General features: G+C 36.5%; 1 protein-coding gene across 1 annotated transcript in view; it reads left to right on the top strand.

The window, feature by feature from the left end:
- ZNF236 (zinc finger protein 236) overlaps positions 1 to 20156 on the top strand; it is a 61903-nt gene extending 41747 nt beyond the window's left edge. Inside the window, exons 23-33 of the mRNA XM_032442591.1 lie at positions 1901 to 2266; positions 3751 to 3896; positions 4910 to 5153; positions 5580 to 5759; positions 6682 to 6834; positions 7056 to 7246; positions 9428 to 9559; positions 12685 to 12882; positions 13517 to 13646; positions 17778 to 17954; positions 18378 to 20156. Coding sequence (XP_032298482.1) covers positions 1901 to 2266; positions 3751 to 3896; positions 4910 to 5153; positions 5580 to 5759; positions 6682 to 6834; positions 7056 to 7246; positions 9428 to 9559; positions 12685 to 12882; positions 13517 to 13646; positions 17778 to 17954; positions 18378 to 18505 — 2045 coding nt within the window. The 3' untranslated portion in view covers positions 18506 to 20156. The remainder of the gene's footprint in view (positions 1 to 1900; positions 2267 to 3750; positions 3897 to 4909; positions 5154 to 5579; positions 5760 to 6681; positions 6835 to 7055; positions 7247 to 9427; positions 9560 to 12684; positions 12883 to 13516; positions 13647 to 17777; positions 17955 to 18377) is intronic.
- Positions 20157 to 20900: the final 744 nt, after the last annotated feature.

The following is a 20900-nucleotide window of genomic DNA, read 5'->3' as shown; positions in this document are numbered from 1 at the left end:
GCCTATACTAAGTAGGCTTAGGATGAGCCTTAGTATGCATCTTTGATCATGGAAAATATATGTATGTATCTATTGTAATTTAATTTTAAATCAGTGATAATATCTCAGTGCAAAGTGGTTTTCCTGAGCAAGAGGGTAGAGTTAATTATAAATAAAAATTATACAATTTTTTGCAATTGTAGAAGTTTGAGTTTGTGGTGGTCTTTAAAAACGCCACATTGTTTGCAAAAACCTAAGATTTGAGATGATTGTTTTAGATTTATTTGAGCAGCCACTTCAATTATGCTTTCTTTCAGTTAATGTTATTAGAATGGTTTGGGTTGGAAGGGACCTTAAGATCATCCAATTCCAACCCCACTGCTATAAGCTTTAGGTCAGGTCTTATCCAGCCTGGCTTTGAATGCTTCCAGGGAAGGTGCTTTCTAATGGATGCTCTTTGCCTTTGTACTGTGGTTACTGTACAGAGACCCTTCATTGTAATACATAAAACCAGGTCTTACATAGGGTTAAAGGATGTGAGATTTGGTTCTTTGGGTAAATATTTACTTCCAGCATCTCATTTTGATTTAGCATATATAGCGTAGTGGCATAACACATGTTATTATACTTCTGCTTCATTGCCTACTAATTTCCTGTGTATGTAATGGTTCCTTTTAACAGTTTAATTGGGTAGCAAGCAATATGACATAGTCTTGTAGATGCAGTAAAGTACACTTAATTACAATTTCATGCTACTTTAGCACTTGGCATTCGCATGTGTCTTTTCATGCCAATTTGTTATAGTCTTAAGTTTCTGTTTTGACCCTTAGGTCCCTGTTCATAGAAGTTCAACATTCCAGTCCATCCATCCTTCTTTTTAGTCTCCAGAATTTTGGTATTTTTTAATTTTTTTTTTTTTACAAAAAACACATCAGGTCTTAATTTGAATTTTTAATCTCCTGTTTAAACAGGAATTCAGATCAACATCTGAAGTTTATTTACCGCTCTTTAGAATAAAGTAGTTCACTTTGAAGGGACTTACGAAGGTGAAGTCCAACTGTCTGACTGTTTCAGGGCTAAACAGAAGTTAAAGCATATTATTAAGGGCATTATCCAAATGCCAGTTTAACTGTTTTGATGTTGTTAATTCATTCATTGTCCCCTTGTCCTCCCTTTCACCCTGCCCTTTTTTTTCCCAAGTTTGTTTTGGTTTTAGTGGGAGAGACTGCATGATGTTTTTTTCCATGGCTCTCTTAACGTGGGAGATGCCAGTGCTTGCAATCCGTGCCCCTTTTGTCTTCGTGAACTACATTGGTTTATGTTATTCTTAGGCTGTTTCTGCTGATCTTCAGCATTGCCAGAGATTGTGTTTTTGTTAGGCAAAAGGTGACATAAGTGTTAGGATTTTGTAACATGAATCTATAATCTGAAATAGGTTGAACTGAAATTCAGGAATGTGGTGGGAAATTCTTCTGCATAAGTGAGACATAGAACTCGATAGGAGAAACTGCATGCACTGCTTCTTATTGTGATCTTATCAGCTGTTAATAACAAATATCACCAAATAATAGTAGTGCAGTTCTGACCAGAAAGTAGGATTTTTGTGTTTTTTTTCAAATTGAGGGTTTTTTTGAAACTACTTGGTTAGTGAGGAATTTGAGAGGTGTTAATGAAGATAAGAGGCATCAAGGTGATTCTGAATGAAAAATAAACTAAGTTTCAGAAATAAAGAGGAAGTAAAGAAAGACTTAATTTAGGTTACTGGTTCATTTGAAAAACAGCCAAAGTTATAAAGTAAATGGCTAGTTATTTCAAATTCTTTTCAAAATAGCTTAGAATCAATATTTTCTTATACTGTTTGTACAGGGCTGTTGAATTTTAAAGTTATTTTCATTGATCTGTTTTACTTTTTATTCTCCAGGTCAGAAGCTCTTTAGTTGCCATGTGTGCAGTAATTCTTTTTCTACTAAAGGAAGTCTAAAAGTCCACATGCGTCTACATACAGGAGCAAAGCCATTTAAATGTCCACACTGTGATTTACGGTTTCGTACTTCTGGGCGTAGAAAAACCCACATACAATGTCACTATAAACCAGAAACAAAGAAGGTTAGGAAGCCGGTTGCCCGTACTTCAGCTGAGGGACTGCAGCCAGTCAGTCTTCTTAATTCATCTTCAACAGATCCTAATGTATTCATCATGAATAACTCTGTCTTGACAAGTCAGTTCGATCAGAATTTACTTCAGCAAGGACTTGTGGGCCAGGCTATCTTGCCTGCTTCTGTGTCAGGTAAAAATGGATGACTTTTTGGTGGTGGTATTTAAATCAAGTATTGAACCTTGTTTTCTGTTAAGAGTTGAGAAACTCATACCTAACACTACTTCCAAACAGGTAAGCATTGTGTTGAGTTGATAACTTGATACACAGTGATGACATAAATAGAAATTTATTTATTTGAGAATGAAAGTGAAAATGTTACGGTAGTCACAGTTAACCTGGAAGGTTCTCTTCAGGTCTGCCGTGATGTTGGACTGTAGAAAGGAAAAAAATGCTCATAATAAGTAGGTAAACTACTTATATTCTTTTTGGTAATATTCTTGCATTTTTTCTAAAAAGGAGAGAAGCAAAACAATTTTTAATACCACATTTATTACAAATCAAACTATTCAAACAACATTTACCAGTATCTTCCAAACTCATTTGGCTGGATTTAGATAACTGTTTAGAGTAAATCACAAGATGAGCTCAAATTACTAGAGTTAAATACGGGAGTGATACATTACTCTGAAACTACCTAATCATAGAATTATAGAATCATAGAATCACAAGGTTGGAAAGGAACTACAAGATCATCTAGTCCAACTGTCCTCGCATTACCGTAGCTATAGCAAACCACTAAAACCATATCTCGTAGCTCTTCATTCAGACGCCTCTTGAACACTGCCAGGGGCGGCAACTCCACCACCTCCCTGGGCAGCCATTCCAGTGCCTGACCACTCTCTGAGAGAAAATGTTTTTCCTTATGTCTAAAATGTTGGCTTGGATTTCATTTATAGTATGCTCAGAAATCCTAGGAAGAGGCAGGAAACTTCTGAAATCGAGGCTTGTGATTCACATTTTGCCCTGAGTAGATATTTCTTGCATATATGTTTCTATGCTAAAGGATTTCTTATACACAAAGAAGGATGATTTTGGGACATCCGCCAAAGGAAGCTGTTTGATAATAATAAAGGTGTTTTTAGAATCTTCATGTCAAACACAAGGAGATCTTTTCATCTTTTGGGAGCTTTTTTAGAGGTAGTCTTTTCAGTTCTTAACATTAGCTTTCTAAGTTGTTAAGATTTCAGTTCTCAAATGTTAATCCACCCATATGTATATGTAGGATGTCCATAGATCCCTTATACAATATTTATGTGCTATGCATAAATATGGTAACAATTCTCATGCGTATTAGGAGTCAGGATGCAAACACCTTGTGTGTTCAGTTGTTGCTTGTTTTTAGGGGTGGCATACACTTAAGAACACTTAAAGCAAATTTCTCCAGATTCATTTTCATAGTTGCTCTGGAGTGGTTCTTGTTTTGGAAGATGCCAGCTACTGTTTAAATAATAACTATCCCTAAATTACATGGAACTTCTAACATTTCCAACTAGCCAGCTGGGACACTGTGTATGTGTAGCTTCTGTATTGATTTTATTTATAAAAATAAGCAAGCTAAAAGAGGTGGTCAGTAATGATAAAGAAAAACATAATACAACTGTTTTCTTTGGTAGCTGGAGGTGACTTAACTGTGTCCTTGACAGATGGTAGCTTGGCCACTCTTGAAGGAATACAGTTACAACTTGCTGCTAATCTGGTTGGACAAAATGTTCAAATCTCTGGAATAGATGCTGCTAGTATTAACAACATCACATTACAGGTAGGTTGCTTTAAGTTCCTTGATTTTAAAGAGTCAGTTTGAAGACTGAAGGAAGTTTAATGAGTATATGTACTTCTGGAGTAGTGCTTTTGAGTGAAGCATCTGACAGTTCCATGCTGTTTCAGTTGTACCTCATTAAAACTTAGATGCGTGGTGGGATTTTTACTTTATATTTTTTCTCTTCAAATTTTTAACTCTCTGGGATTTTGTCAGATTTCTTTAAAATCCAGATATTTCTTTTTCTTCTGATGGTATTTTGTCTTTTCACTTTAAAAAAAACATTTTAGGCAGTATCTTCCCTCCCAGTCACCCTCGTTCTCAATCAGAATAACTCAAATGATTACTGAGAATTTTCCTTACTGTGACACCTGCCTTCTTTGTCTACTTTTAAATATTTAGATTCACAATTCAAATGCCATTTGAACTTGTAAAATGAACAATAGAAATACTTTATGTCAAAGAAGGTGAGATAATTAAACTTGAAAATTCCAAATGACATGAAAGAACAGTTTTGATGGAAATTGGTTGGGTTTGATCAGTTTCAGATACTTGTTTTGAGGCTGGAAAAGACTTATGATGACGTCCGTGTCCAACTCCTAGGTCAAGGGAAGACCATCTTCTAAGTTGCACTGGTTTATTTGAAGTCTCTCTTCTTAAAAATATTATAGCCAAAAATGAAATAAACTGTATTGTAGTTTCGTTTTAATTCCCAAACACTCATCCCTAAAAGGGAACAGTGTATGTTTAAATATTGAAAACAGGTTTTCTGGTGAACTGGGACTTTTATGACCCATAGAGGCTGAAAAACAGGTCATTTCTGATAGTGTTTTTCCCTTCTGCTCCTTGCCTTTTCACTTATAATGACTAGGAAGCAATAAGTCTTGCAAGCAGAAATAATACACTGGAAAATGTCGATTCTAATTTCACTTTTTTGAATTCTGGATTGGTTATAAATATTCATGTAACCTAGATTTATTAAGTTGGATTGATCAGATTGAGAACTTGTTTTTCAGATTGATCCAAGCATTCTTCAGCAAACCTTACAGCAGAGTAATATACTTGCTCAGCAGCTAACTGGAGATCCCAATATGGCTCCGCAGAATCCTTCCCTCCAAACAACAGAAAATACAGTGCCAGCTAATGTGGTTATTCAGCCTATATCAGGTCTGTCTTTGCAGCCTACAGTAACATCTTCAGCTAGCATGACAATTGGATCCCTGTCTGAGCAAGAGTCTGTGCTGACAACCAGTGCTAGTGGTAAGTAGTGCTACTAGTCTTATGCTTTTGAATTCCTTAGCATTGATTTTATTACACTTATTTTTTAACACTTCATTTAGTTATAAATGAAGTTAATGCTTCATTTAGGTATACCCTTCTTGCAACAGCATATTTGTTGAATTCTACAACTGTTATCACTTTCAAATACAAAGTTTTCATAGTGTAGGCTACAGAATAGAAGAATATTTTAGGAACCTAAAAGCTTTATTCTGAAAATTTTAAGTTGTAGAGGAATAAATTAGACTGTGGAAACAATTTCTCCTGTAGATTATAAGTTCTAGCATCTTACCTTGGTGAAGTCTTTTATAGTCGTTCAAAAAATAATTATTGATTGTAGTTGTGCAAAGTATATATTGTAAAGAAAGGATATTCGTAGAATTTTTTGTTCTACCTTTTTATATTTAGGTACACAGGACATCTCCCAAGTCATGACTTCCCAGGGTATGGTGTCATCTTCAAATGGACAACATGAGATAACATTGACCATAAATAATTCCAGTCTGAGCCAAGTTCTAGCTCATGCTACAGGTTCTACTACTGCAAGCTCATCAGGAAGTCCTCAAGAAATCACTCTTACAATATCTGGTTGGTATTGCTAATGATTTTTTTGTGGTACCACATCTCTGTTTCATAGACTGGCTGGTACAGTATTTGAGCATATTTTTGCTGTCAGCTACATTCCTGGGGATTTTTCTTTTATTCATTAGCTTTTAAAGGTATCTACCTTTGAATCTACCTTTGAAAAAGCAAATGCAATTGCAGTGAGTACAAATGTTAGATCAGTTCCCTGTTTTATTCATAGTCTTATTTCAACAGATATTTCTCAGGGGGAAAGTGTGTGTAACCAGTTCTTATTTCCTTGCTGTGCCTCATTTGGCTTAGTGCAACTCCTAGGTAATACTGGGTTGGATAGGAGCAAGCAGCTCAAGGTAGGCATTGAGGTTGAGTTTGTTTAATCTAAATTTACTTACATACTTGTTCCAGTACATATTCCAGTAGATGTTCTGACCATTCTTGGATGTGTTCTGTTTGGTCTCTATAGTAAGTAGTTAGTACTCTAGATGTCTTTAAACATATTTAGACTAACTATCTCTACTGCCTTTAAGAAACTGATTTTAGCTAATCATACAATGTGATTAGCTGTCCACTTCCTTTAATTATACTTTTGTTTAATTACATTTCTTAAATAGATCCTGTATTTTAACTATTAGCCTTTAGTTTGCTACCTTGTATAGTTTCATGAAGTTCATGCCTTGAATTTAAGATCAATCAATATTTGTCTATACATTAAGAAGTACAGGCATTTCTGTGTATTGCCTTCTAAATCTGTATTAAGAACATGTTGAAGTTTTGTGTAAAAATGTGCATGTCAGGAAATGAATCTTGTTTTGATTTTATCTTCTGCTTTTAATTTATGATCACTTAAAAAAAAAAAAAAGAAAGCTAAGTACAATAGTAGAATAATATGGAGATATTTCTGGCTGTAATAGGACTAATTTCTGTTTAGGTCAAGATCTTATTCAACATAATTCTGGAAGCAGCGATCTGAATAGTAGCTTAAGGCTGACAGCACCAACCATCAACAATCAGAGTACAGGTGCAACATTAACTATAAGCAACGACCACCTTCTTTCTCAGGGCACTTCACTAAATGCTCCAGGTATGTTTCCAGTGATCTTCTAACAAAAAATAAATTTGTTAAAAATTGTTTAGCAGGAATAATACAATCTTGCTCATTACAATTAAGTAACAAGATTTAGATGTTTTCTCACTACTTTAAAATTGCTGTACCAATTTAAATTATCCACTCCACAGAACAAGAAGGAAATGCTTAAGCCTAGGATATTCTGTACATAGTTTGTTTTTTTGCATATATTCCAGAACTTAATACAACAAGTGGAACAAACCTCCCTTCAACAACACCCATATCTCAGTCTACAGTTTCTGCCCAGAATTTGGTCATGTCTTCATCAGCAGTTGGAGGAGATGGTAGTGTCACTTTGACTCTTGCTGATACTCAGGGAATGTTGTCAGGTGGTCTTGATGCGGTTACGCTTAATATCACATCACAGGTAAGAAGTGTTTTTCTGAACTGACAGATAAACTAACATTGTTGTCTTAGAGGGCTGGAATTAAGTATTTCTCTTAGAAAATACTTTTGAGATCAATTTTTTGTGATAAACTGGTTTTATATGTTGGGGCTGTAACTAATTCTTTAGAAGGCAAAAGCTGTCAAGACCTGCTAAAATACAAGGAACTTAACATCTTCCAATTGTAACTTTTTTGTTTGTTTTTCTCTTTAAATAAAAAGGGGGATGAATAAAGAATATTTGTGGGTACTCTTGGATTAGTTGTTACCTAATTGTAAAACTGGTAGATGTTATTTTCTCAAGGACTGGCATAAATCTTAAAGTAAAAATGCTTTCAGAAAAGTTAATAGCAAATCTACCTAAGGTAAGGTACGTGCAGGATAAATAATGAAAAAGATAATTGTCTGTTTGCTTTATTTTTTTTCCCTCCCTGTTAAACTTTGGCTGTATCCTTGTTCTTTATTGTTGTGAGTGAGACTGTTTTGTCATTCTTAATGAATTGTTTGTTCTGGTTGGCAAACTAGCAAAAGCTGTTTTTGTTTTTTTTTTATTCCCGCTCATTAAAAGATAGGACAATATAATCAGAACAAGAAGCTGTATTGAAGAGAACTGAAAAACAATTTTAAATTTATCTGAGGAAGAATAGTTAATCTTTAATAACAGGACACGTTATGAAGACTGTAGTGTAGTACCTTCCTTGAGGTCCTGCATCCTGGAGACCTAAATAAGAGCATTCTTTTACCTTGTGCGTGCTTGTGAACATACAAACTGAAGAGTAATTGGGGCAGGTCTTTTCACAGCAACGTGAAAATGTTTAAATTAATTGTACTGTCTGGAAATGGATCCAGGTTAGGGCCATGGAGATGATTAGAGAGCTGGAGCACCTCTACTATCAAGAGAGGCTGAGAGTTGGGGATGTTAAGCCTGGAGAAGAGAAGGGTTTGGGGAGAATTGTACTCTGCCCTTTCAGTGCTTAAAGGGAGCTTATGAAAAAGATGGAGACTGACTTTTTACATGGCCTAATAGTGAGAGGACAAGGGGAAATAGTTTTAAAGTTAAATAAGAAATATTTAGATTAGACGTTAGGGGCAAATTCTTCGCTCAGAGGGTGATGAGGCACTGAGCCTGCCCAGAGAAGCTGTGGGTGCCTGGAGAAATTCAAAGCCAGGTAGGAGGGGCTTTGATCTAGTGGAATGTGTTCTTGCCCATGGAAGGTGGGTTGAAACCAGAAGGCCCATTCCAATGCAAAATGTTCTATAATTAAAGAGCTAAGAGTTAGAAGAAGTTACCCAAGAATAATGCCACCTGACTATCATCTCCCAAGCAGCTTCAGTATTAATTTCATTTTTATTATAACATAAAATTTTTGTAGTGTCATCAAAAGCCAAAGTCAAGAAAAGGTTGCGGGAAGGCATCTTGCGTGATTCTTGTGAATTGTTGAGGATTTTTGACATTGCAGAGTAAAGGAGCAACATACAGTTTCATTTCAGAATTTGTAATAATTTAAACAATGTAAATTTAGCAGTGTTGATGTTTATTAATAAGACAGACACTATTCTTAATACTAAGCCAAGTGAAAAATCAGATGCTGCACAGTCACATTTTGTTACATGTATCTTGATAAATGGGCCTGTAGTACATAACATACATTTACTTGGGACATGTAGAAATCTTTAATGGTAATGTAGAAATAGAAAAAGCATGATTTTTAAAACTCTGAAGCTTAGTTTGTTATTTTATATTTCGACTTCCATGTGTTTTGAAAGCATGTTTGATTAATGGATTCAAAAAAGAAGAAAAAAATTGTGGGAGGACCACACAGAAAAGCAAAATATAGCATTATGGAAAGCATCATTTGAAGAGGCAAAAGACAAAGGCAGGCTGAAATATGCAGCAATTAATGCAGGACTGGGAAAAATTAGCAGTTCTGCCTTTACAGACTTCTAGTTGTTCTTGCGCTTACTTTGGTATATTTAAAATGGGAGGAGAAAAGAGAAAGCTTATAGCAGTTGTTCAAATAAGTTGTCATGGTCTTTTTCAAGAAAAAAAATAACTAGTTTTGAGGTATAAAAATAACTCATGTGACTGCAATTAGTTGTTTAAATGTAGTTACTCTTCCTTTTTTTTCTTTTTTTTTTTTTTTTTCCCTCCCCTCTTTGACAGGGTCAGCAGTTCCCTGCTATACTCGCAGATTCCAGTATCGCTAGCCAAAGTGGGTCAGGCTCACAGCAAGTCATATTGGTGAGCCATACACCCCATTCAGCAACTTCAAACTCTGATGAAATAACGTATCAGGTAGATACAATATATTTCTGTATCTCTTGTGGGTAAAGAATGTTATTAGTAAAAATATTAGAATAATTCCTTGGTATACTGAGGTAGGAAGGCTGATGTCATTCCCAAGTAAGACCATTGGGAAGAGGTTCATTGTGACTTCCTAGTCAGCCAGATTGTGTTTAAATTTTGATTTAAACTGGAGGTATACATACAGTCTGCAATTTGATGGGAATCACGGAATCACACAAATGAAGCACAGCTTTGATGGGATGATGGCTTTTTAGGACAGAATAACAAGACTGTAGTGGAATTACAAGGAAGAACTGATTGGGAATATGAATGTCAGGAACACCCTTGGTTCCAGAATTACTAGTGCATCAACACATCATCAGTAGGGTAAAACTAACCTCTCTCACAACGGTCTAAGACTATATATAACAGAGTTCAGGCACCAGAGAGGAGGAAACAAATAAAAAACAGACTTAACTGCTGCACTCAAGTGCTGTTACCTTTGTAACAGAGTCAGTGCCAAGGCCAGTTGCTAGTGGCAAAGCTCAGGGTTGAATGACCTGCACAACAGAACAGAGAGCTCAACTGATTTGCCGGTTATAGAAGAACTCTGAGGAGTTTTTGATAGACTGGATAGTGCTACTATTCAGAAGAAAATCAGTAGGCTGGAGAACTGGGCCAACAGGAGCCTCGTGAAATTCCACTTAGGGAAATGCAGAGTTCAGTCCCTGGAGGAAAATAAACTTTTGCACTGGTACGTGCTGGAAAGCAGCTTAGAGCAGGACCAGTGGGGGGAAGATGGGGGGGAAGGGGTACTAGTGAACAAGTAGTTAACCTTGAGTTTGCAGTGTGCTCTTTTAGTGCCAACAGCATCCTTGGATTTATTTAAGAGGAGGAGGGAGGAGGAGGGTGGTGATTGTTCCCCTCTACTCAGCTCTTGTAAGGCCCCATCTGGAGTACTGCATCCAGGTCTGGGGGCCCCAGCACAAGAAAGATGCAGAGCTCTTGGAGCAGGTCCAGAGGAGGGCCACTAAGATGATCAGAGGGCAGGAGCACCTCTCCTATGAAGAAAGCTTGAGGGAGCTGGGCTTGTTTAGCTTGGAAAGGAGAAGGTTCCAGGGAGACCTCATTGTCGCCTTCCAGCATTTGATGGGAGCATATAAGCAGGTGGGGGAATGTCTGTTTAAATGGGTGGATAGTGATAGTTTAAAACCATTTCCTCTTGTCCTGAGACAAGGGAGGTTTAGGTTAGATATGAGGAGGAAGTTTGTTGCACAGAGGGTGGTATCACACTGGAACAGGTTGCCCAAGGAGGTTGTGGATGCCCCATCCCTGAGGGTATTTGAGACCAGGCTGGATGTGGCTCTGGTCTGGTGGTTGGTGCTCTTGCACACAGTAGGGCAGTTGAAACTCGATGATGATTGTGGTCCTTTTGCAACCCAGGCCATTCTATGATTCTGTGATTGCCGGTAGGGCAAAAGGAGATGATCCTTCCCCTTTATTTAGCCCTAGTGAAAGGCCATGATCTGGAGTGCTTTGTCCTGTCATGAGTACACCAGTAAAAGAAGGACATGAACATATGGAAGAGAGTGAAGGGCCACAGAGATGATTGTGTATGTGTCTGTCATAGGATGACAGAGTACAGGGATTGTTCAGCCTGATAAAAGCCATCACGGTGCTTGGTAGCGGTGAGGTTGTTCTTAACAGTGTGCACAGTGTCTGATGCGAGGGAGTAAGACAGACAGAGCCAGACAGATTTCAGTGGTGCCTAGTGAAAGAATAAAAAGCAGTAACCCTTGTTTTGCTGTGATTGAAGGTGGTTGAACCCTGGACAGGCTCTCAAGAGAGGCTGAGGAGTCTCCATACTCAACCATGTTTAGAACCTGTCTGGACATGGCCATGAGCCTGCTCTAGGAATTTTGGAATGCATAATCACAAAACATCCCCTCCAACTTGAGATATTCTATGAACATCTTATGCACATTCTTTTAATATTTGCATGTGGCTGATTGCGAATTCTGAACAATTTTGCAGGGTTCATATTCTCTGTGAAAATGGATGATCTAAAATTTTACTTGATTGTATTGTCCCTGTCTTCTAAATCTAATTTAATTCAGTCTATATCTGCTTTCATAAAGGTAGCATCTTATAAGGCTTACTGGAATGGATCGTCACCTGCAAGCTGTGACAGTACCTGTGTAGCCATATAGTAGCAGTCCAGATGTAGCACTAATTAAGATTACTTTCTTTTCTGGTGATTGTTAATTGACCAGTACACATTTCAGCGAATTCTTGAGTTTCCAACCAGTTGGAAAATGTATAAATAAGTGTGTGAGATAAAAGGTTTTTTATAATCCCTTCTTTCAGTTGGTTTGATATTGCATTATTACTAATTTTGTTACTATTCCTGCCTGCTATGATGGATAATGTTCTGCAGTGCTCTCAGAACATTCTCAGGTTTAGTTCTTCCTGAATAAGTTACTTAGGAAAGCACTTAGTTTCTTTTCTGTATTCTCATATATTCTTTTTAAAGAAAAAAGTTCTGTAAAGTTGAACAAGTCTTGTGTTATCTTATTTGGGGAAAGTGAACACAGTAAAACCATGCCCAGACCCTCTCAGTTTTTCATTGTTATTTCAGTTAATCTGAGAATGTGTTAGTAGCTCAAAACTGTCTACTTTAAATAATTGAATCCCTGATGAATAAATTAACCATATGGAAAAACATAAACATTCTCCTTTGTAAATATCAGAGATGCTTTCTCTTTTTTTTTTTTTTTTTTTTCCTATCTGACACTTTTTTGGCTTTGAATTTTGTTTGGTGAGAATCATCTCAGATCTCAGGAATATAAAACTGAGTGTAAGAAAATATTTATGTACTCAAACACATTGGGTTTTTACAACATAAATGAATTTGAGCATAGTTAATGTTTAGTTTCCTTAAAATTTGGTCATTCTTAAGAGCAGTGAAATACATGTTTATGTTTACAGACAACTTGTATTTCCTTTTTGTTGATAAGGTGCTTGCAAGCGTTCTCCAAAAACTGGTCACATCAAAGCAACATTCAGAACAACCACCCAGTCTGCTGTGAGTGAACTTAAGTAATTATTTGACTGTGTTTTCTAAATCGTTATAGGTGACAGAGGTTTCTCCTAATGTGACTAAAAGCAATCAAGCAGAAAAAGAAGGTCGTGTGCACCAGTGTTTTGAATGTAGTCAGACCTTTTCTTCGGCCACCATGTTGATGCATCACAGTAAGGAGGTTCATGGCAAGGAAAGAATACATGTTTGTCATGTCTGCAATAAAGCCTTTAAGCGGGCAACGCATCTCAAGGTATTTGGTAATAACGGAGGATTGTGAACTTGTTCTTCTGTTTTGGAATTGTTGCCATGTTACTGAAAGATGCCTGTTAGCCCTTTACTTTCCCTGCCTGTTCCTGTGTGTGAAGTACATGTGTGAGAGGGGGGAATTTAAATGACAACATACGCTGTGATAACTCTTTCATGGAGAGTGGGGAATATTTTAATGCATGTGTTGCCTACAAAAAGAAGAATGTGGGTACCCATCACATAAGCATTGGTGTCAGAAAAAATATGTTTATTCTTTTCTCTTATATGTGTTGTTACTTATCTTGTTTTCCAGATAGACTTTTGTAGTTGTAAAATGTGAAGCAAAATCAATATAAATCAAGGTAATTTGTGAGGGTACTAATGTATGCAAAATAAATAGTTCTTGACAGAGGCTTTCAGAAATGTAAGGCTGCTGATGCCTCAGTCCTACAAAGAGATGATATACAAAAATGTATCTCATTTAGGGGAAAAAAAAAAAAAGATGCAGGCTTCCATCTTTTTCTGTTGATGACTAAGATCATCTGCTTTTATCTTCAAAATGTGAATATATTTCTATGCTATATACTAAAGATGTTTGAAATGGTTCTAAGGTGTCATCTTTGTCTATGCTGCCGTAGGAGCACATGCAAACCCATCAGGCTGGACCTTCACTGAGTTCCCAGAAGCCTCGGGTGTTTAAGTGTGATACCTGTGAAAAAGCTTTTGCGAAACCAAGTCAGCTGGAGAGACACTGTCGCATTCACACAGGTGTGACATCAGAAATGATCTTCATCTCATAACATTTTCTCATGCGTATGTGACTGTTATATTTTGGTGCGTTTGCTCTTGGATGCAGGTAACTGCATTTAAATAACAAAGAAAAGAAAAAAAATAGAAGAAGGTTAAAATAAGAGCAAACTTGAAATCTCAAGTAGAATGATGTTCTGTTTAAACCTATGCTTAGCAGTGAGGCTGAGAATCTCTACATATCAGTACTTGCTGTACTACAGCAGTGACATGAATGCATGAGCTTATGTTGAAAATTTTGTCATTGAAATACATTAGTAAAAGGATGTTTTAGGGCATTGTTTAAAAACACTGGCTATCTTCAAGACTATAATAGAATGTGCAAATGTTTTATTGTGTTCAGTGATGTTAAATGCATGTGATGCTAGCATAGGAGGACTCCTGAAACACAATCACTGTTTCCTTCAGTGAGTCAGCCAGAGCTTTCTCTTTTTGTGATATCACTGTCTTATGTAGCTTTTGGCTACTGTTTGTGGATTTAAAGCAAAATCTCTCATCTCTTCTTTGAAGCTCTCTTGTTAACCTTGTCATTTTTCCTTGGTTGGCATCACTTGCTTGTCTCATGAGGTATAATCTGAGTTTCACCTTTTTGTTGGATCTTCACTTTGTAACCACAAATTCCATCTTGTGATGTATGGTATCTGAAGAATAGGCTTGCCTGTATATTCAGCTATGTATGCTCTCATATATCTCAAAATATTAGAATTTTCTTTTCTCTGACTTCAACAAATAAGTGTCTTATTCAGATCCATTTGAACTGCTTTGGCTTTTCTGCAGAACTCACTGCCAGATGTCTCTGTATCATGCTGGACTTCCATTTATACACCTTTGTTCTTCTCAGTTTTGCACCAGCTGCAAACTGTCTTCACACATGTGAAGTGACTTTGAGCTGCACTTAATCACATTCTCTCAATCTCACTATCTCCTCCTGTTGCTTCCCCTGTCTGCCCATATGTCCATCTTTCCTTGCTTCCTTCTTCCCTCTCTACACCAAGTGATCCACGTGGAGCTCTTTATTCCTGTTTTTAATCAGCACATGATCCCTGCATTTCTCTCCCTGTTTAAAATTCCCCTTCATACATCTGTGTGCATTCTAACATGCTGCCCCAAATGTTGAGGCGACTGAGTATGTTCCTTGAGTGCTGAAAAGAATCTTTAAATTCTTTATGTGACTTCTGGTAAATTGTTGATGCGTAGGGACCATTGCCAGTATTATTTAGATTACCTGATTATGCCATTACACACTTGCTATGTTTTCATTAGTTTCTCTTTTTGCACATCTCATTCTGTTGCTTCTCTGCTGAGAACTCTAGCAGACAAAGATAGGAGGATGGAAAAAGAGGATTCATGAACATAGTTAATTTATGTTTCAAATATTTTTGCTAAGGAAATTTTGATATTTGTGAATCCTGAGAGAAGCTTCAGAGGTTGTATAGTGGAAAGGCATGGATAGATAGGGGTGTAAAAAGGAGATGAAGAACAAGGGTGTCCTCCTTATGTCAGTTGAGGAGTACGTTTTTCAGTGCAGGTGTAATAGGATAGACTTTAATATTAGTGGGCTGAGTCATCCACTTAGAGCGAAACAGCTCCTGTTAGATGAGCATTAAGTCCTGAAAGGGAGTAATGGGTAAGCTGATACGGTACAGCTGTTCTCATGTTTTAGAGGTTTCTGCTGATCTTGTGAATTCTAATCTAACAGGCAGTCTGCTTTCATTCCTCCATACCTTACTCAAAGAGAATTTAAGTTGTTGTGAGTGATGACTGTTCTTTTTGAGAGTAAAACTGAAGAAAGGGAGTACAGCTTCTTTATGGTTACTGTGATAGAAAGGAACATTCTCATTATATTGAAGGCAGGAAGAGAAAGGCAGAAGTTGCAATCAATGATGATTAACAGCCTTCAGAATTCCATAATAGCTTGCTTTCTGTTTAACTGGTTTAAATAATTCAGATGTTTATAAAAGGCAGTGCTGTGAGAGTCCCACAGATAGTTGGATAGCAGGGAACAAGACAGTTTCCTTCCTGCTTTGGCTCATGCTGTCCATTATAAAATATAATAGCACTTCAGGAAGGCTGTGAAGAGACCAGAGCCCCTTTATACATCTGTTTCTAATAAATCTGCACCATCATAGAAGAAATTATTTCTATTTTGGAATCATTTGTAATTTACTTCGTAAATCTTCAGATATTTTTGGGTTTCTTGCGTATGAGCACGCAGATGCTGGGAGTGCCTGCAAGCTGATAAGTCCTTGCTGAATTATATTCTCTGTTGTTTGAAGTTGTGGGTTCACCTGCTGCTGAAACATGATAGTCATTCCTTCAAAAGAGGCTGTTCTAAAAATCTCTGAAGACCAAGCAAGTGAAAGTGTCCTGCAAAGAAGTCTTTAGATTGATAGGAAAGACTATTACATGTAAGAGCAGCTAAGGTTAAGCCTAAACTAACTGACTTTCCTAAAGGAATGTTTCTGGTCTGTGAGAAACTGAGATTCCTGTCTTGATTAAACACTTATAATAATTAGTAATACACAGTACCTACTGAATTCATGGCCCAAACAAGAGCACATTTTCTTCTCTGAGTAAAATCATAGAATCAACTGAGTTGGAAAAGACCTTGAAGATCATCAAGTTCATACATGAACTTGGTCTTCTGAGTCCTATCACTAAACTACATTCTTTAGCAGGGATGGAAGCTCTGCTTCTTCCTAGGCAGCTTTCCCCAGTGCCTAACAACCCCTTCTGTGAACAAATTCTTCCTAATATCCTATTGAAATCTCCCCTACACAGCTTGAGTCTCTTTTCTTTGCATCCTTTAATTATCTTATAGATTCAGGTCTTATCAGTGAAGAGCAGTTTGAATAAACACTGTAGAAGGAAGTGAATGATTCCACCTCTGGTAGAAGAAGCCATATGGCGTGATCACTTACGCAACACCAAAATGGCTGCTTATTTTAGAATAGAAAATTGAATGTATTGGAAGAAACATTTTTAACTCAAACAAGCGAAACCATTCTTAACAAAAATAAAGAACACTTTTGTGCTGCAGTTCATGTTTCTAGATCAAAAGCCCCTTTTCTCATCTATGCTGTAATCTTAAGAGAAAAAGTGATCGCAGGCTGCATGCTGTACAGGCAGAAAGAAACATCAGGATCTTTCCTGCAAAAGCTGAACTTTGAGTGAAGGGAGGAACTTGGGTTTTAAAGTAGTCAGTTCCTTCTAATCTTGAAGTGAGTGTGGCTTTGACCATAATTTTGCATTGCACTGGAGGTTTGTAATGCTGTGAAACTCAATTTCTTGAGCGTTTTCCTTGAAACAATCCTTTGCATGCAGACATTGTTGGCAGCCTTGTTGAAAACACTGTGTAATGATCATGTTCTTGAACGGATTTATCAGAATAGTCTTCACAAAATCTTCCTTATGGACCACATCTGTGAGTTGCTTTAGTAGACAGGTGAATGGAAACAATATTTTGCAAGTGTCACCTATTTTTCCCTCGAAATTCAAAGTAGAAATACATTTATTTCAAGCGATGTAAAATGAAAGGGAGCTTTGTGCTCAGAAACCTTTCTCCTACTCTACTGTTGGTGCTGTTTGGTGCTTACTGTTGGAAACACTCTTTCTGTTACTGTTTGACCTGTAGCAGCTCTAATTAGTTAATACTTTTAAGTTTACTTAATGATTTACTAGCATTGAATATTCTTTGGTTGATTGCCTGCGAAGTTGGATTTAGCCTGAGAAGCTGTAATACCTGTAAAGAGATGAGCACAGGGGTAACAAAAGAACATCAGCTTGTTTTATCTCTGTTATTCGTAAATGTTGTAAAACTCTCTTGAGTGCAGAAAAGTCATATAAACTGATTTTTAAAAATCTTTATTATTTGCTTTGATGTAATTTAGATTATAGGATTAGGATTCATATCAATATTCTGATATTTCATTTAGGATGTGTTGCTGATTATTTGGAGTCATAGCACTATTTAAGGGAGATGTAAGGAAACAAATTTTGTTTGTGTCCATTTCTAGGTCATCTTAATTATTTTATTGAATTTGGAACTAAGTATATGTTTAAATGAACATTAATTACATTTTTCTCTTTTAGGGGAACGGCCATTTCAGTGTACGCTGTGTGAAAAGGCTTTTAACCAGAAGAGTGCTCTTCAAGTTCACATGAAAAAGCACACGGGGGAAAGGCCTTATAAATGCGATTACTGTGCAATGGGATTTACACAGAAGAGCAATATGAAACTTCATATGAAACGGGCTCATGGTTACACTGGTATGTAGCACAATGATAGCGGTGGCAAATACAGGAAGTTGCACAGTTTCTAGGAAATCAGAAAATGTTTAGTGAGCTAATAGTTGAACATGACCCAAATAACACTTGGAAACACACGGGTTACTGCTTATGGTTCTGTGGTTGTGGTGCAGCCCTATACTGCTAAAATAGAAAGTTCAAAACCTACTATAGGGGAACAATTGATTATATTTGGTTTTGTGGGTAGCTTTTCCCAAAAGGTTTCTTTTTTTTAAATAGTGTCTATAGAATCCGAGGTATTTGTATGATGCCTCTTTATGAAGTTGTTGCATCATTGTTTTCCAACTGTAATTCTTTTATTCACAAGTAATAATTCTCAGCAATTCCATTTTTCTTACATTACCCATCCAATCATACTCCTTTTTTTCCCTTGTGCTTTGGTAGGTCCTGTCCAAGAACCTGCTAGCAATCAAGAACAAGAAGGGGAAGATTTTAGTCGTGCTCTGAATTTAGAAGAAGTGGTACAAGAATCGTCAAATGAATGGCAAAATATAGGCAGTGTTTTTCGATGACACCTCGATATCTGAAAGCTGACTTTTTTGTTTGGAACTTGAATTCCTCTAAAGTTTTCAGAGAAGGAAAAAGATGGATTTTACAGTTGAAGCTTCAAGCATTGGAAGTATTAACAATACAATAATATATTATAGGATTTTTAATTATTTGCAAAAATTACCTAAAGGAATCAATGTCTTGGATTTTTTTTTAAGCTTGTAGAAAAATATTGTGAAATCATCACTTAATCTGTGCTAAGTTGTCTGTGAATGAATGAACTCAGGTAATACTGTATACAGTTTCATCTTCTAATTCACAGCCAGTATATCTATTTGAAAAATGAACTGGAACTTCATTCTAGAGTAGAATTTTTAAAGGAGGGGAAGAACAACTTCATGAGAAAACCATGAAGCTGTTAGTTTTAGGGTTTTTTTTTTGTTTTTTTTTTCTTTTGTTTTTTTTTTACCTATTTAAAGAAATAATTGATTTTGGAAACAAAATGTTACAAGTAGATGCATGCAGTAAAAAGTAATTATTTTCTTTTTACAAGGCACAGGAAAAGGCTGTATTTTTGTTTAAAGTTAGTGCGTTTTTCAGAATGTTGAAATAAATTGCCATTGAATGTATGGCTTTTCTTGAGTTAAGCTCTTGAGAGGGAGCGTGTTCATTTCCATTCCAACCACAGAGGCAGGTGGTTGTTTTTACATAAAAGTGCTTGAGGCTTTAAACTCAGCGGTAATTATTTAAAGAGAGTTCAAACCAGGAAGGGTTACGAGGAAGGCCTCTTTTATGTTTGCTGTATCGGATTAGCAGGTACATATCCCAGTGTCTGTGGAAGGCACAGCCATATGCTAAATTTGGGAAGTCAACATACGGTTTTGTGTTAGCAGTCAGAAAGCGAGATGCACGCTAGGTCACGTATATTATACAGAATTCCCCAGTGCTGTAAACAGTTACTTCAAATCTGTAAATTGCTCACTGTTTTCTTTGTGGGTTTTGGAAATATGTTACTTTTATTTGTTGTTTAAGTCATCATTTCATCAAAACTACCTAGGTGACTAAGCAGGGCTTTGAAAGGTACCACTTAAATCTATTCATAGCAAAGAAACACTGGAGTAAAGACATGGTCATCTTTTAGACATTCCAAAGACAAGCTCTTTTCTTTTTTTCCTTGTTCCTTTGAATTTTATTTATATGTTACATATATATATATAGATATATATGTGTGCTTGTGTGTATAAATATATATATATGTATATTTAAAGTTATATGAGCCTCTGTGTGGCTGATCAGTATATTTTGTAAATACTAATCCTGGTTGCAGGAAGTTCATCTTTTCGGTTTGCTGCAAGTACTCCTAGATCACTGGTGGTTTCATTGTACTATAATACAGAGCTGAATTTTAATTTACTTTCTGAAAGATGTTTGCTCTCAGATCCCAAATGCTCTCTTTTGTAAATATTGTCTATACTTTGTCTATGATACACACTAGTTATTTCAGGTTGCTGAAGCAAGAAATTGCTGTTTTTTCGATAGGTCACCTCTTAGTTCTTTTGTTATCACTTTTGGCATATGTATATAAGTAATATAGTTGTTGACATGAAAATAACACTTTTGTTATGTGGAATATTTAATTCAAAAACATGTTAAATAATATTACTCTTTTCCAAATCCTGTTTTGTGTATTTTTTTTAATTTCATCTTGGATTCTAGGAAACTGAAAACAGTTTAACAGAAGCACACCTCTGTTTTATTTAAAGAGTGCATGTGAAGATCTCCCAGCAGTGCCTTTCCTTCCAGACAGCAATAGTATTTCAGCTATACAAGAAGGATATCTTTTACGGTTGTTCTCTGAAGGCATGCTGAACCCCATGCATAGCATGCTTTTTATGCTTAATTACATAGAATGAGAAGCTGAGTAATACTGAATCAGTTCTGATGGGCTGTATGATATATAACGTGTATAAAACCATTGTGTTACACTTTCAGAGAATAGTTTGTAAATGCACAGGAAAGTTGATCGGAGATGGTTTGTTGCATAAATGATGGCAGAAGATGATTTACAGCTGATTACATCCAAATGCAGTTCCATACTTCCTAATGGCAGTGTGATTGCTGACTGCTTGGGGGGGACAGGATATTCATCCGGCTCTGGCTGTGATTGCTTTGCCAGCAAGTAACGAGTGGTGGTGACTGACATTAAGAGAATATGTACTAAAAGCAGGTTATGTCATGTGTAAAGGGATGCAGTTTTAAAACAGTCACTTCTCAAGTGTTTTGTCTTGATTAGAAGTAGTGAGCATATGTTCCAAATCCTGCAAGTGATAAGCAGACAATATGAGCTCTGTAGTCCCCTGACACTTCTCCTCAATGCAGTCTGCTTCTCTTTTAGTGCTTGCACTCATATCGGTTAGA

Source organism: Coturnix japonica, chromosome 2 (assembly GCF_001577835.2).
Source record: "Coturnix japonica isolate 7356 chromosome 2, Coturnix japonica 2.1, whole genome shotgun sequence".
Lineage (NCBI taxonomy): Eukaryota > Metazoa > Chordata > Aves > Galliformes > Phasianidae > Coturnix > Coturnix japonica.
This window is presented reverse-complemented; position numbering and strand designations above follow the sequence as displayed.